At 46.0% G+C, this 15,464-nt stretch overlaps 1 protein-coding gene across 2 annotated transcripts; it reads left to right on the forward strand.

The window, feature by feature from the left end:
• Nucleotides 1-1,844: 1,844 nt before the first annotated feature.
• DEGS1 (delta 4-desaturase, sphingolipid 1) lies at nt 1,845-12,434 on the forward strand. Of its 2 annotated transcripts, none has more exons than XM_031001778.3 (3): nt 1,845-2,450; nt 8,584-9,326; nt 11,328-12,434. In XM_031001778.3, the coding sequence occupies exons 1-3, from the start codon at nt 2,369-2,371 to the stop codon at nt 11,472-11,474; spliced, it is 972 nt and encodes a 323-aa protein (XP_030857638.1). In that variant the 5' UTR covers nt 1,845-2,368; the 3' UTR covers nt 11,475-12,434. The 2 variants fall into 2 exon arrangements, with proteins under 2 accessions (XP_030857638.1, XP_030857639.1); XM_031001779.3 differs by lacking the exon at nt 1,845-2,450 and adding an exon at nt 2,798-2,814.
• Nucleotides 12,435-15,464: the final 3,030 nt, after the last annotated feature.

The following is a 15,464-nucleotide window of genomic DNA, read 5'->3' on the forward strand; positions in this document are numbered from 1 at the left end:
TTACTTGTCAGCACCTGAAAACTTCCTCCTGAGTTGAGTCCAATTATCAGCTTCATGTGCCATCTGCCAATCCAGATGAAACTTGGCAAATACAAAGCTGTCCTTTTCCAGGTGACACTCCCCACCTTCTTTTTCCTCCACCATTTCATTAACAACTAAAAAGCTCCTGCATGATCAGACTAAAAAGCTCCTGCATGATCAGACCTGTGTATCTATCCATCATCAAATCCTACTGCTTTTTCGAGACTGGGACCCTCTGGAGGCTGACCCAGCCCCGCATTTGCTAGCACACCCTGCAGACATGACCCTCACTGGGCTCTGATCAGCCTTCAGGCCTCCACTCCAGGTGTCACTGTTCTGTCTCCCCTCTGCTCTCACAGCCTTCTCTGCTAGATGTCTCAGCCGTGCTGGCCCTATTTCAGAAGTGAATGTACTGAGAGGGTCTTAGGGATTTATTAATAATGCTCCTGGGGTCAGATGTAGTAGCTCATGCCTGTGATCCCAATACTTTGAGATCACTTGAGCCCAAGCGTTTGAGACCAGCCTGGGCAACAAGGTGAGGCCCCATCTCTATCAAAAATTTAAAAAAGTAGCCAAGCATGGTGGTGCATGCCTGTGATCCCAGCTCCTCAGGAGACTGGGGTGGGAGGATGGCTTAAGCTCAGGTCAAGGCTGAAGTGAGACATGAGGCCACCACTGCACTCCAGCCTGGGCAACAGAGCAGGACTCTGTCTGAAAAAAAACAAAACCCACTATAACCATAATACTATTATCACACTTAAGAAATTCATAATTCCTTAATATCACATATCCAATTGATATTTGAGTTCAATTATTTCATGTAATGTTTTTAAACTATTTCAATCAGAATCTAAATGAGGTCAACACGTTGCAATTGGTTGGTATGTCTTTTAAACTCCTTTTAATCTACAGGTTTCTCTTCTCTTTTTTTTCCTTGAGTTTCATTTATTAGAGAACCCAGACATTGTCCCATATAGTCTCCCAGAGTTGGATCTTGCTAGTTTCATCCCCACGGCCTAGTTTAACACATTCCTCTGTCCTATTTTCTTTCTTTCTTTCTTTTTTCTTGAGAGGGAGTCTCCGTCTGTCCCCCAGGCTGGAGTGCAGTGGCTCCATCTCAGCTCACTGCAACCTCTGCCTCCCAGTTCGAGTGATTCCCCTGCCTCAGCCTCCTGAGTAGCTGGGATTACAGGCGACTGCCACTACGCCCAGCTAATTTTTTTTATATTTTTAGTAGAGACGGGGTTTCACCATCCTGATCAGGCTGGTCTCGAACTCCCGACCTCAGGTGATGGACCCGCCTCTGCCTCCCAGAGTGCAGGGATTACAGACGTGAGCCACCGCACCCGGCCAAATGTCCTTTCTATTTTCTATAAATTAACAGTCAGATCTAGGGGCTCGATCAGATTTGTGTGTGTGTGTGCCGTGTGCGCGTGCACAGCATGTTCTTTGACTAGGAGGCACACCCGCTTTGGTTATCTTCTTTTTGTAATCTTTAAGTTGCTCTTTGATGTAGACGTGGTAACTAATGTTGAAACAAAATTAGTTTCGTTTCAAAACCTTTCTTTCAGGAAGAGGTTGTGGTTGATTACTTCTGCGACAGGTAGATGCAAGGTTGAGCAATCATCTCTTAACAGAAGTGGTCACACTAGAATAATTCAAGCACAACAACAAATCCCATATCATCACCCCCTCTTAATAATGGTGTTTTCTTTTTACTTGATTAGCTTTTAATTGTCACGCACTCTGCATTTTTTCCCTGAGGTATTATTTCCAGAAGGCAGCGAAATATGACTCAATGGCTAATTTGCTTTTTAAAAATTAAACAAAACTTAGGCCAGCTGCCATTTAAGAAGGGCTCCGGGGCCTCCAGACTCGGTGTGACCGTAGCCGTGTTCGGTGTGACCGTAGCCGTGTTCGGTGTGACCGTAGCCGTGTCCGGTGCTCCCCTCGCGGAGGCGTTAAGGCGGCAGGTTTATCTCACTTGAGACCATTCCTTCCTTTTTCATCTTCTCCGGGCTCCGGTACAGCAGGCCGCAGAGGCGGGGACTCGCAAGAACGCGGCATCCTGGATGGTGGCCGAGTCACCGAAGCTCAGAACCCCGCGTCCCAGAATCGCTGAGAGCCGGCCCCGCACGGGGGCCTGGGAGCGCCACGCGCCCTCCACCCAGAGAGGCAGGCGGGCAGGCGGGCGGGGCCTCGGGACTCCGCCCACGCCTCCGTCTCCTCCGCCCTCCGCCACAGCCGGCCGACACCACACCAGCCGGGGTGCTGCCGCTGCCGCCACCTCTGAGCAGCCGGCTGGGAGCGAGAGCCGACAGCTAGTCTGCAAGCCACCGCTGTCGCCATGGGGAGCCGCGTCTCGCGGGAAGACTTCGAGTGGGTCTACACCGACCAGCCCCACGCCGACCGGCGCCGGGAGATCCTGGGTGAGGGCCAGCGGGCGCCCCGTTATGTGCGTGCGTGGCCTCCCGGCGCCGGGGCGCGCTCTCCCCTCGCGGGCCCTGCGCGGTCGTCGGCGCCGGAGGCCCGTTAGCAGCCTGCTCCCCGTCGCGTCCCGCCGCCGCTCGGGCCGCCAGCCCGCGGGTCAGCGCGGGAGAGGCTGGGCGAGGCGCGGGGGGAGGGACGGGTCCTCGGGGCCGCGCAGCTCCGACCCTTCCGCGAAGAGGCGCAGGCGCGTCCCCGAGCGCGGGAGTCCCCGCCAGGCCCACGCCGGCCGGTTGGGGCGAAGGGTGTCCCCGGCTGCGCCAGCCTTGAGTAGATCTTTTCGCTAGAAGATTCCTGTGCCCTCAGGTGGGCGCGCTTTCCTCTCCCCTCTCCCTCTCCTCCGGAGCGGGCCGAGGTGAGCGGGTGCCGGCCCCGGGGCTGCCCGAGTGCTAGGCAGGGTGTGGTCCTGGGCATCCCTGGGCCTACCAGCGAGCCCTGCTCAGGGTGTCGGGCGCCGGCGGGCAGTACTGGCGGGGGCGGCCGCAGTCCCGGCCTTGGGCCCGTTAGGGGGGCCGGCGTCCCTCCATATGCCCCCCGGGGCTTCTCGGACTTGATGGTCCCTGGTCGGTTCACGCCGCCTGTCCTATTGATCCTCACGACAAGCCTGGGACGTAAGAACGGCGGATTCGTAGGCATTTTTCATCCATCTCGGTTTTGTGGATGAAAAGACTGAAAATGGAAGACTTGCCAAATAAGGAAAATATGTGGCGTGGCCTGCTGGTCCCCTGACAGCTAATTGAGAGGCCTTAACTCTCCAGAGGATTCGGGCCTTCTGTGTTACATAGAGAATGCTCATCTCTCCCAGGCTACTCCTAATATGCTAGGGATTGTGTGGAATGCTTTACAAACATTACCCAATTTCATCCTCTTGGTAATTCTACTTGGTTGGTATTATCGCTGTTTTAAAAAATGAAATAAGAACGCGTGACTAAATGCTAGGGGGATTCTAATGCGCATTCGGTTGCCTCTTCCAGAGCACGTGTTTGTTTTTTGTTTTTTGTTTTTTGAGACTGAGTCTCACTCTGTTGCTCATGCTGGAGTGCAGTGGCGCGATCTCCACTCGCTGCAACCTCTGCCTCCTGGGTTCAAGCGATTCTTCTATCTCAGCCTCCCGAGTAGCTGGGATTACAGGTTCCCACCACTACGCCTGGCTAATGTTTGTATTTTTTTTAGTTAGAGACGGGGTTTCACCATGTTGGCCAGGCTTATCTCGAACTCCTGACCTCAGGTGATCCGCCCGCCTTGGCCTCCCGAAGTCTTGGGATTACAGGCGTGAACCACCGTGCCCGGCCAGAGCACGAGCTTTTTAACCTCTGCTGTTTCTTCAAAAATTGAGGAAACGGGGACCGGTCACGGTAGCTCAGGCCTGTAATCCTAGCACTTCGGGAGGCCGAGGCGGGAGGATCGCTTCAGCCCAGAAGTTCGAGACCATCCTGAGTAACATAGTGAGACCCCCACGTTTACACACACACACACACACACACTTTTTTTAAATTGAGGAAACAGATGGTGAGTTGAACATGAGCAATTATTCCTTATATATAGTATTTCCTTAGTTTTTCTTCTCAACATTCATTTGCCCAGTGAAAAGAAAAAGCAAGTAGCTGGGACCACAAGCTTACACCACCATGCCTGGTTGATTTTTCTATTTTTTTGTAGAGATGGGTTTCTCCGTGTTGCCCAGGCTGGTCTTGAACTCCTGGGCTCAAGCAATCCGTCCGCTTTGGCCTCCCAAAGTGCTGGGATTTTAAAGGCGTAAGCCACTGCACCCGGTAACTTTGGGTTCTTGAATTCCCTTCCTCCTCTTCTTCCTCCTCCCCTACACTCCATTAGAGAAAGGGTCTTGCTTTGTTGCCCAAGCTGGAGTGCAGTGGTTGTTCACAGGCATGATGATCACTGCAGCCTGGGCTCCAGTGGTCCGCATACCTCAGCCTGCCAGTAGTAATTTGTTTGGCAAATCACTTACACATACTTGATATGAGATAGCATGATACTTTTTTGAGACGGAGCCGCACTCTGTCACCCAGACTGGAGTGCAGTGGCCCAGTCTCGGCTCACTGCAACCTCTCCCTCCTGGGTTCAAGCAGTTCTGCCTGCCCCAGTCTCCCGAGTAGCTGGGATTACAGACGTCCGCCACCATGCCTGGCTAAGTTTTTCTATTTTTATTTTTAGTAGAGACAGGGTTTTGCCACATTGGCCAGGCTGGTCTCAGATGATGCGCCTGCCATGGCCTCCCAAAGTCCTGGGATTACAGGCGTGAGCCACCCCGCCAGGCCACATATGATATATTTTATCAATGCCTTATCTACATGTTACATAGGAATAATCTAGCGTCCTACCTGTGTAAAAACCAACTCTGGAATACTGAAACTGAGCTACTTAATATTCTGAAAATCAGGACGGGTGTGGTGGCTTTTTTTTTGCCTGTAATCCGAGCACTTTGAGAAGCTGAGGCAAGAAGATCGCTTGAGGTCAGTTCAGAACAGCCCCATCTGCACGAGAAATTAAAAAATTAGCTAGGCGTGCATGCCTGTCCTGCTACTCAGAAGGCTGAGGCGAGAGGAACACTTGAACTCAGGAGTTCGAGGCCAACCTGGGCAACATGGCAAAACCCCATCTCTACCAAAAAAAAAAAAAATTTAATTAGTGGGGCATGGTGGCATGTGCCTGTGGTCCCAGCTACACAGAAGGCTGAGGTGGGAGGATTGCTTGAGCTGGGGAGGTAGAGGCTGCAGTGAGCCGTGATTGCCCCACCGCGTTCCAGCCTGGGCAACAGAGTGAGACTGTCTCAAGCAAAAGAGATGAAGGAAGTAAGAAGGTGCTGATTGATTCTTACCTCACACTGAGCCTTTTTTCCCCCACAGACTTATCACTGAACCATTTCACTGGGAAAGTAAAAGGACCACATATTTCTTGGCCGGGCATGGTGGCTCACGCCTGTAATCCCAGCACTTTAGGAGGCTAAGGCGGGCGGATCATGAGGTCAGGAGATCGAGACCATCCTGGCTAACACGGTGAAACCCCATCTCTACTAAAAATACAAAAAATTAGCCGGGCGTGGCGGCAGCCACCTGTAGTCCCAACTACTCAGGAGGCTGAGGCAGGAGAATGGCGTGAACCCGGGAGGCAGAGCTTGCAGTGAGCTGAGATTTAGCCACTGCACTCCAGCCTGGGCGACAGAGTGAGCCTCCGTCTCAAAAAAAAAAAAAAAAGGACTACATATTTCTCAATGAAAATACAATGTACAGTGTTTTCCATGCAGGTGTAAATACTAACTCATGTTCTGTTTCAGGGTGGGAGATGGAATAACCTGTAGAAAGAATCTTTAGATTTGTTTAAATTATACACAAATGATAAGAGATCTTTCTGAAAGTATTGACTTTTTGGCGGGGGAGGGAAGGGGCCTGATAGAACAACCAACAATTGTACACTTTAAGTTTACATTTAGAGTTCACATTAAAAGTTCATTTACAAGGCATCTGTTTGAAATTCGTGAGGATGAGCTGGGCTGGGTGGCTCATGGCTGTAATCCCAGCCCTTGGGTGGCTGAGGTGGACAGGTCACCTGAGGTCAGGAGTTCAAGACCAGTCTGGCCAACATGGTGAAACCCCGTCTCTACTAAAAATACAAAAATTAGCTCGGTGTGGTGGTGGGCACCTGTAATCCCAGCTACTGGGAAGGCTGAGGCAGGAGAATTGCTTGAACCCAGGAGGCAGAGGGTGCAGTGAGCTGAGATCTCACCATTGCACTCCAGCCTGAGCAACAGAGCGAGACTCCGTCTCAAAAAAAAAAAAAGAATAAATCACAAGAAATGCTTCCTTCGCTGTTATACTTTAACATGATACAGCTTTTTAATGTTTTATTTTTTGAGAGAGAGTCTCACTCTGTTGCCCAGGCTGGAGTGCAGTGGTGTGATCATAAATTCTTGGGCTCAAGTGATGCTCCCGCTTCAGCATCCTAAGTAGCTGGGACTACAGGCTTGTGCCACCTCACCTGGCTAATTTTTTTTTATTTTTGGTAGAAATAGAATCTGTTTGCCCAGGCTGGTCTTAAACACTGGGCCTCAGGCAGTCTTTGTGCCTCAGCCTCCCAAAGTGCTGGATTAATGGTGTGAGCCACAGCACCTGGCCAATAGCTTTATTGAGATTATAATTCAACTATCATGATTTATTCATTTAAAGTGTACAGTTCAGTATTTTTTAGTGTATTCACAGAGTTTTGCAGCTGTCACCACCATATAACTTTAGAACATTTCATCATCACCAAAAGAAACCCTATACTCATTAGCAGTCCCTCATATCCCCTGCTTCTACCTAGGTAACCACTAATCTACTTTGTGGCCTATAGATTTGCTTATTCTGGACATTTCATATACATGAAATCATAAAATACCTGATCTTTTATGATTGGCTTTCACTTAGCATAATATAAATTTTTTTTTCTTTAAATTTGTAGAGACAGGGTCCTGTTATGTTGCCCAGGCTGATCTTGAATTCCTGGGCTCAAGTGACCCTCCTGCCTTGGCCTCTCAGAGTGCTGGCATTATAGGTGTGAGCCACTGCACCCAGCCATTAGCATAATATTTTAGCTGGGCACAGTGGCATGCTCCTGTAGTCCCAGCTACTAGGGTGACTGAGGCAGGAGGATCACTTGAGTCCAGGAGTTTGAGGCTGTAGTGAGCTATGATGGCATCACTGTACTTCAGCCTGAGTGACAGAGGTAGACCCCGTCTCTAAATATTTTAAGGTTCATTAAAATAATATATTTTCAATAAAATATTTCAATAAAATAAATATTTTAAGGTTCATTCATGTTATAGCATGTGTCAGTGTATGATTCCTTGTAGCATGTGTCAGTGTATGATTCCTTTTTCTGGCTGAATAATATTCCTTTGTATGGATATACCAGGTGTTTCATTTTGAGGAACTGCTCTACAGTTTTCCAAAGCAGCTGCACCATTTTATATTCCCACTAGCAAAGTATGAGGGTTCTAATTTCTCCATATCCTTGTTTTTACCTACCTTTTTTTATTATAGTCATCCTAGTGAGTGTGAGGTGGTATCTATGGTTTCAGTTTGCACTTTCCTAATAACTAACGGTGTTGAGCCTCTTTCATGTGTTTCTTGACTGTTTCCGTATCTTTTGGAGAAAAGTGTGTTCAGATCCTTTGCCCATTTTTTAATTGGATTATTAGTTGTAAGAGTTCTTCATATATTCTGGATATAGGTCCCTTATGAGATACATGATTTGCAAACATAACCCCGCTTCTGTGGATTGTCTTTTTACTTTCTTGACAGTATCATGTGCAACAGAAAGTTTTTGATGCAGTCCAATTTCTCTGTTTTCTTTTGTCACTTGTACTTGTTATAGTATCTAAGAAACCACAAAGGCCATGAAGATTTATTTCTATGTTTTCTTATCAGAGTTTTATAATTTTCTTATAAATTTGGGTCTGTGATCTGTTTTGAGTTCATTTTTGTGTATGGTGTAAGGTAGGGGTCTGAATCCATTATTTTGCCTGTTGGTAACAAGTCAGTCTAGCACCATTTGTTGAAAGGACTGTTCTTTCCCTGATTATATTGGTAGCCTGTAGTATTGGTTTTTATATACTATTACAATTTTGGGAAAATTCAGTACAGAATTACTTGGAGCATGTTGATTTGTCTGAGAAAACTGTGAATACCAGTTTCATGATTTTAGGGTAACTACAAAATGTATATTATATTCTATCCTTTGTCAGATGTGTTAATTTAATCGTTTTATATAAGATAAGAATGGTGTACCTCTGTCTAAACACAGAAATAACACATATTTTAATATAAAGAATGTGGAACTTCTAAACTTTGAGGCTAATTTTTCTTGCATAAATTCTCAAATTATTGTGACATGATATTTCATAACTTTACTAGTAGAATCCTTCCCTGTGTTATTAAATATCCACTAAAGTCTCTAGTAAAGGGAATATGATTTACAGAACAAATTTAATGTGTTAGTTTAATTGGTGTTAATTTAATTATAATTGCTGAACTATTACATATTTTTCTTAGTTCCTGTTTTTTTGTTTTTTCTTTACAGCAAAGTATCCAGAGATAAAGTCCTTGATGAAACCTGATCCCAATTTGATATGGATTATAATTATGATGGTTCTCACCCAGTTGGCTGCATTTTACATAGTAAAAGACTTGGACTGGAAATGGGTCATATTTGGGGCCTATGCGTTTGGCAGTTGCATTAACCACTCAATGACTCTGGCTATTCATGAGATTGCCCACAATGCTGCCTTTGGCAACTGCAAAGCAATGTGGAATCGCTGGTTTGGAATGTTTGCTAATCTTCCTATTGGGATTCCATATTCAATTTCCTTTAAGAGGTATCACATGGATCATCATCGGTACCTTGGAGCTGATGGCGTCGATGTAGATATTCCTACCGATTTTGAGGGCTGGTTCTTCTGTACCGCTTTCAGAAAGTTTATATGGGTTATTCTTCAGCCTCTCTTTTATGCCTTTCGACCTCTGTTCATCAACCCCAAGCCAATTACTTATCTGGAAGTTATCAATACTGTGGCACAGGTCACTTTTGACATTTTAATTTATTACTTTTTGGGAATTAAATCCTTAGTCTACATGTTGGCAGCATCTTTACTTGGCCTGGGTTTGCACCCAATTTCTGGACATTTTATAGCTGAGCATTACATGTTCTTAAAGGGTCATGAAACTTACTCATATTATGGGCCTCTGAATTTACTTACCTTCAATGTGGGTTATCATAATGAACATCATGATTTCCCCAACATTCCTGGAAAAAGTCTTCCACTGGTAAGTAAAGGATTTGATACATATTCTAATTTTGTTTTTTTTGTTTGTTTTTTGAGACGGTGTCTCACTCAGTCACCCAGGCTGGCGGGCAGTGGCACGATCTCGGCTCACTGTGACCTCCACCTCCCAGGTTCAAACGATTCTCATGCCTCAGTCTCCCAAGTAGTTGGGATTACAGGCGCATGCTAACACGCCCAGCTAATTTTTGTATTTTTAGTAGAGATGGGGTTTCGCCATGTTGGCCAGGCTAGTATTTTGTCAGTCCAAGCAGCTCATTAAAAAAAAAAAAAAAGGAGCAAGAATATAAATACTGCATCTTCCAGCCTACTTTTACAAAGGGTTCACTCTTGGGTCCTTAAGCTTAGTGGTTACACTTAGGATTTATTTTTAATTTTATTTTTTTTAGAGACAGGGTCTTGCCCTGTCACCTAGTCTAGAGTGCAGTGGCATGATAGTTCACTGCAGCCTCAACTCCTGGGTTTAAGCGATCCTCCCACCTCAGCCTCCTGAGTAGGCAGGATTATAGGCATGTGCCACCATGCCTGGCTAATTTTTTATTTTTTTGTAGAGGCAGGGTCTTGCTGTGTTGCTCAGGCTGGTCTCAAACTCCTGGATTCAAGTGATCCTCCTGCCTCAGCCTCCCAAGTAGCTAGGACTACAGGCACATGCTATGACAGGCTGATTTTTTAAATAATTTCTTTTAATCCTCCAAATGGTTTGTTAAAATTTTTAACATTTTTAACATTTTTGTAGAGATGGGGTTTCCTGGATGGGTGCAGTGGCTCACGCCTGTAATCCCAGCACTTTGGGAGGCCTAGGTGAGTGGATCATCTGAGGTCAGGAGTTCGAGACCAGCCTGGCCAACATAGTGAAAGCCTGTCTCTACTAAAAATACAAAAAACTTAGCTGGGCATGGTGGCGGGTGCCTATAGTCCCAGCTACTCGGGAGGCTGAGGCGGGAGAATCGTTTGAACTCGGGCAGTGGAGGTTGCAGTGAGCCGAGATTGTGCCACTGCACTCCAGCCTGGGTGACAGAGCAAAACTCCGTCTCAAAAAAAAAAAAAAAAGAGAGAGAGAGAGATGGGTTTACCTGTGTTGCCCAGGCTGGTCTCAAATTTCTGGGCTCAAGTGATTCTCTTGCCTTCCAAAATGCTGGGATTATACATACGAGCCACTGTGCCCATCCAGATAGTTTTTTAACTTGAGATGAAAAGACATTTTTAACTTGAGATGGCAGAATTGCACACTTGATAAGTGCTTAATTTTTTTTTTTTTTTTTTTTGAGATGGAGTCTCTCTCTCACCCAGGCTGGAGTGCAGTGGCACAATCTCGGCTCACTGCAACCTCCGCCTCCCGAGGTCAAGCAATTCTCCTATCTCAGCCTCCTGAGTTGCTGGGACTACAGGTGCACGCCACCATGTCTGGCTAATTTTTTTGTATTTTTAGTAGAGATGGGGTTTCACCATATTGGTCAGGCTGGTCTCGAACTCCTGACCTCAGGTGATCCACCCGCCTCAGCTTCCCAAAGTCCTGGGATTACAGGTGTGAGCCACTGCACCCAGCCAAGTGCTTAATTTCTATCTAATTAGCATGCCACAATTTATTAGTATTTGTAAGTTCCTGGATGGCAGGGATCAGATGTTGCCTTTATATTCTATGGCGTCATCCATGCAGTACATTCTTTAATAATATCAAGTTAATCTAATTGTATGTATTTGTTGTTAATTTTACAAATAAGCCAGATATTTAGTCCCTTGGAATGTGATGGGAGAGAGTCCTAGAGGGTCGAGTGTATTCAACTGCTGCTGAAATGTAGACTGCTTTTTGTTTAGAATTCCCGCAGCTGCTGCTGCTGCTGCTTTTTTTTTTTTTTTAAGAGAGAGGAGGGAGGCAGGTCTCATGGTTTCCCTTCTCAGTGTTTGTGTCAACCATTCATCAGTCATCTTTGAAAGAACCTAGTAACACTCATTTTTCATCTTGCTGTATTTTTTTCCCTTCTAGGTGAGGAAAATAGCAGCTGAATACTATGACAACCTCCCTCACTACAATTCCTGGATAAAAGTACTGTATGATTTTGTGATGGATGATACAATAAGTCCCTACTCAAGAATGAAGAGGCACCAAAAAGGAGAGATGGTGCTGGAGTAAATATCATTAGTGCCAAAGGGATTCCTCTCCAAAACTTTAGATGATAAAATGGAATTTTTGCATTATTAAACTTGAGACCAGTGATGCTCAGAAGCTCCCCTGGCACAATTTCAGAGTAAGAGCTCGGTGATATCAAGAAGTGAATCTGGCTTTTAAACAGTCAGCCTGACTCTGTACTGCTCAGTTTCACTCACAGGAAACTTGTGACTTGTGTATTATCGTCATTGAGGATGTTTCACTCATGTCTGTCATTTTATAAGCATATCATTTAAAAAGCTTCTAAAAAGCTATTTCGCCAGGCACGGTGGCTCATGCCTGTAATCCCAGCACTTTGGGAGGCCAAGATGGGTGGATCAACTGAGGTCAGGAGTTCGAGACCAGCCTGGCCAACATGGTGAAACCCCATCTCTACTAAAAATGCAAAAATTAGCCGGGCGTGGTGGCACATGCCTGTAATCCCAGCTACATGGGAGGCTGAGGTGGGAGAATTGCTTGAACCCAGGAGGCGGAGGCAGAGGCTGCAGTGACCCAAGATTGTGCCACTGCACTCCACCCTGGGCAACAGAGCAAAACCCCATCTCAAAAATAGATATATATAAAAAATAAAAAGCTATTTCTAGTTTATTTCACTATAAAGTTTTGCTTTATTAAAAAGCTAATAAACAGCTATTAATCAACAGTGTATTAGTATTTGTTACATTTTTGTATTTCACTATCTTTATACTATATAATATGGTAACCTGGGTACCGGGGGAACTTTAAAATTTCATCTCAAAAATAATTTTTAAAAAGCCTGAGGTATGATATAGCATAAAACATTGAGATGAAAATATATTTCCCTGTAAGCTGAATTACTCATTTAAAAATTTTAACTTCTATATGGGACCTGAATTAGACACTGCTGAATCCTGTACAGCCTTACTCATAAATAAAGTACTTACTGAATTTCCACCATCCAAATTCATTTTTCAGGTGTGTTGACTCTCACATTAGAAACTGCTCAACTGATAAAGACTTTCATGTTATTTCACTGCAGTGGGAACTGGCTGTGGTCTGATGGTAGATCGTTGGTCTCAAGTAGCTGGTAGCATGGGCTGTTATGTCAGCAGTCTTGCTTACCTCAAATATGTCACTTGGATACGTTTAGTGTAATATGGTGAATTATTTTAAAAATACATCAGCAGCTGGGTGTGGTGGTTCACACCTGTAATTCCATACTTTGGAAAGCTGAGGCAGGAGGATCGCTTGAGACCAGGAGTTTGAGACCAGCCTGGGCAACATAGTGAGACCCCATCTTTTTTTATTTTTTATTTTTTGAAATGGAGTCTTGCTCTGTTGCCCAGGCTGGAGTGCAGTGGCGCAATCTTGGCTTACCACAACCTCTGCCTCCTGGGTTCAAGCGATTTTCCTGCCTCAGCTTCCTGAGTAACTGGGATCACAGGCGTGCACAGCCATGCCCAGCTAATTTTTTTTTTTTTTTTTTTTTTTTTTTTTTTTTGTATTTTTAGTAGAGACAGGTTTTCACTATGTTGGCCAGGCTGGTCTCAAACTCCTGATCTCAGGTGATCTGCCTGCCTTGGCCTCCCAGAGTGCTGGGATTACAGGCATGAGCCACTGTGTCTGGACCCCATCTTTCAAAAAATGAGTGGTGTGGTGGTGTGCACCTGTAGTCCCAGTTACTTGGGAGGCTGAAATTGAGGCTACAATGAGCCATGATCGCACTACTACACTCCAGCTTGGGTGACAAACACCTTCTTAAAAAAAAAAAAAGTTGGCTACATTGCAGTTTCATAAAGAATAAAACAACAACCAGACTGCTGAGGGTGGGGTGAGGAGTAGAATCCTCTGTGGGACCGCCAGGCCTGCCTCACAGACCTCATTTCATCCCCAAAATACTTTGCTTTCCCTTCCTGACCCCCTTGCCTAGGAAAATTCCTAGTATCTTCTAATCTTTTACTCAAAGAACAATCAAAGAGTGACAATAGAACCAAGTTTACAATTCAGATTTTACTCAGTCATTAAATTATCTGCAAAACATACCCCTGGATTTGATGCTAGATCATAGAGATCATGTACTCCCATCAAGTCTATAGAACTCTGGCCAATGGCACCGGGCGTGGTGCCTGTAATCCCAGCACTTCTTCGGGAGGCTAAGGCAGGTGGATCACGAGGTCAGGAGTTCAAGACTAGCCTGACCAATATGGTGAAACCCTGTCTCTACTAAAAAACAATACAAAATTATCTGGGCGTGGTGGCATGTGCCTGTAGTCCTGGCTACTCGAGAAGCTGAGGCAGGAGAATCGCTTGAACCCAGGAGGAAAAGGTTGCAGTGAGCCGAGATCACGCCCTGCACTCCAGTCTGGGCGACAGAGCAAGACAACGTCTCCAAAAAAAAAAAAAAAAAAAAAAAAAAGGCCAGGCGCGGTGCCTCACGCCTGTAATCCCAGCACTTTGGGAGGCCGAGGTGGGCGGATCACGAGGTCAGGAGATCAAGACCATCCTGGCCAATACGGTGAAACCCCATCTCTAGTAAAAAATACAAAAAATTAGCCAGGCGTAGTGGCGCGTGCCTGTAGTCCCAGCTACTCGGGAGGCTGAGGCAGGAGAATGGCCTGAACCCAGGAGGCGGAGCTTGCAGTCAGCCGAGCTCGAGCCACTGCACTCCAGCCGGGGCGACAAAGTGATACTACGTCTCAAAACAACAACAACAACAACAAAAAGAACTCTAGCCAATGGCTGCAGCTGCCCTGTAAATGCTGAAAACCTCCAAATCTATCACTTCAGACCTCTTACTACCTGCTGGATGCACAGAGTGGGTTGTCATCCCTCTCCAAAACTCCAGTCTCCACTTACATAACCACTTCTTTCCTGAATGGAAGTTTCAGTCTTCGTAGCAGGCATCCCGATTATTCTGGCTCTCATCTGCCAACTCGATCCATTCTTTAAGAGATCTACCAATCTGGGCAGTAAGAAGGCTGGACCCCATAACCTCTAAAGAATAACTCCAAACAAAATTTATCCGGGCCTGGTGTTGTGTGCATCTGTGGTCCTAAGCTACTCAGGAGGCTGAGGTAGGAGTTTCGCTTCTTTTTTTCTTTTTTCTTGAGATGGAGTCTTGCTGTGTCACCCAGGCTGGAGTGCAGTGGCTCGATCTGGCTCACTGCAAGCTCCGCCTCCCGGGTTCACGCCATTCTCCTGCCTCAGCCTCCCGAGTAGCTGGGACTACAGGCGCCCGCCACCACGCCCGGCTAATTTTTTGTATTTTTAGTAGAGATGGGGTTTCACCGTGTTAGCCAGGATGGTCTCAATCTCCTGACCTCGTGATCCGCCCGCCTTGGCCTCCCAAAGTGCTGGGATTACAGGCCTGAGCCACCGCCCACGGCTGGAGTTTCGCTTCTTGAACCCAGAAGGCGGAGGTTGCAGTGAACTGAAATTGCACGCCATTACACTCCAGCCTCGGTGACAGAGCGAGACCCCGTCTCAGACAGTCCTAAGAAATCACTCAGTAGCTTTGCATGAGTTCTCCCTTCTGTGTAAACTCCTTTCTCCGTTTCTCTTCTGGTTCAAAGTTTCACACCAGCCTTGTTACCCACCCCCACTCCCCAGCAGGTCAGGTGTCAATTTTTTTTGACTTTGAGAACCAATGATTATCTCTTCATGGCCCTAATCATACCATTGTGTAAATAGGCACTGTTTCTCCATAAGTTGTAACTCCTTAAGAGCAGGACACATCTTTTATTTCTGTTTCCCAAACCTAGCAGGGTGTTTGACTTAAAGTAAGTGCTTGATAAATGGAGAGAGACCAGCAGGGAGAGTCCTTGAACTTGAGAAGCTTTTTCTAAAACAAAAACACAGCCAAAGACAGGGCACTTGTATAATCTTTAGGTAAAAGTATTTTATGCTACAAATAATGGACATTCAATGAGAATCCTTACTTTTCACTGAGTCCTGTACCAAGTGTTTTACATGAACTATTGTACTTTTTTGTTG

The sequence above is a fragment of the Gorilla gorilla genome, chromosome 1 (genome assembly GCF_029281585.2).
Source record: "Gorilla gorilla gorilla isolate KB3781 chromosome 1, NHGRI_mGorGor1-v2.1_pri, whole genome shotgun sequence".
NCBI lineage: Eukaryota > Metazoa > Chordata > Mammalia > Primates > Hominidae > Gorilla > Gorilla gorilla.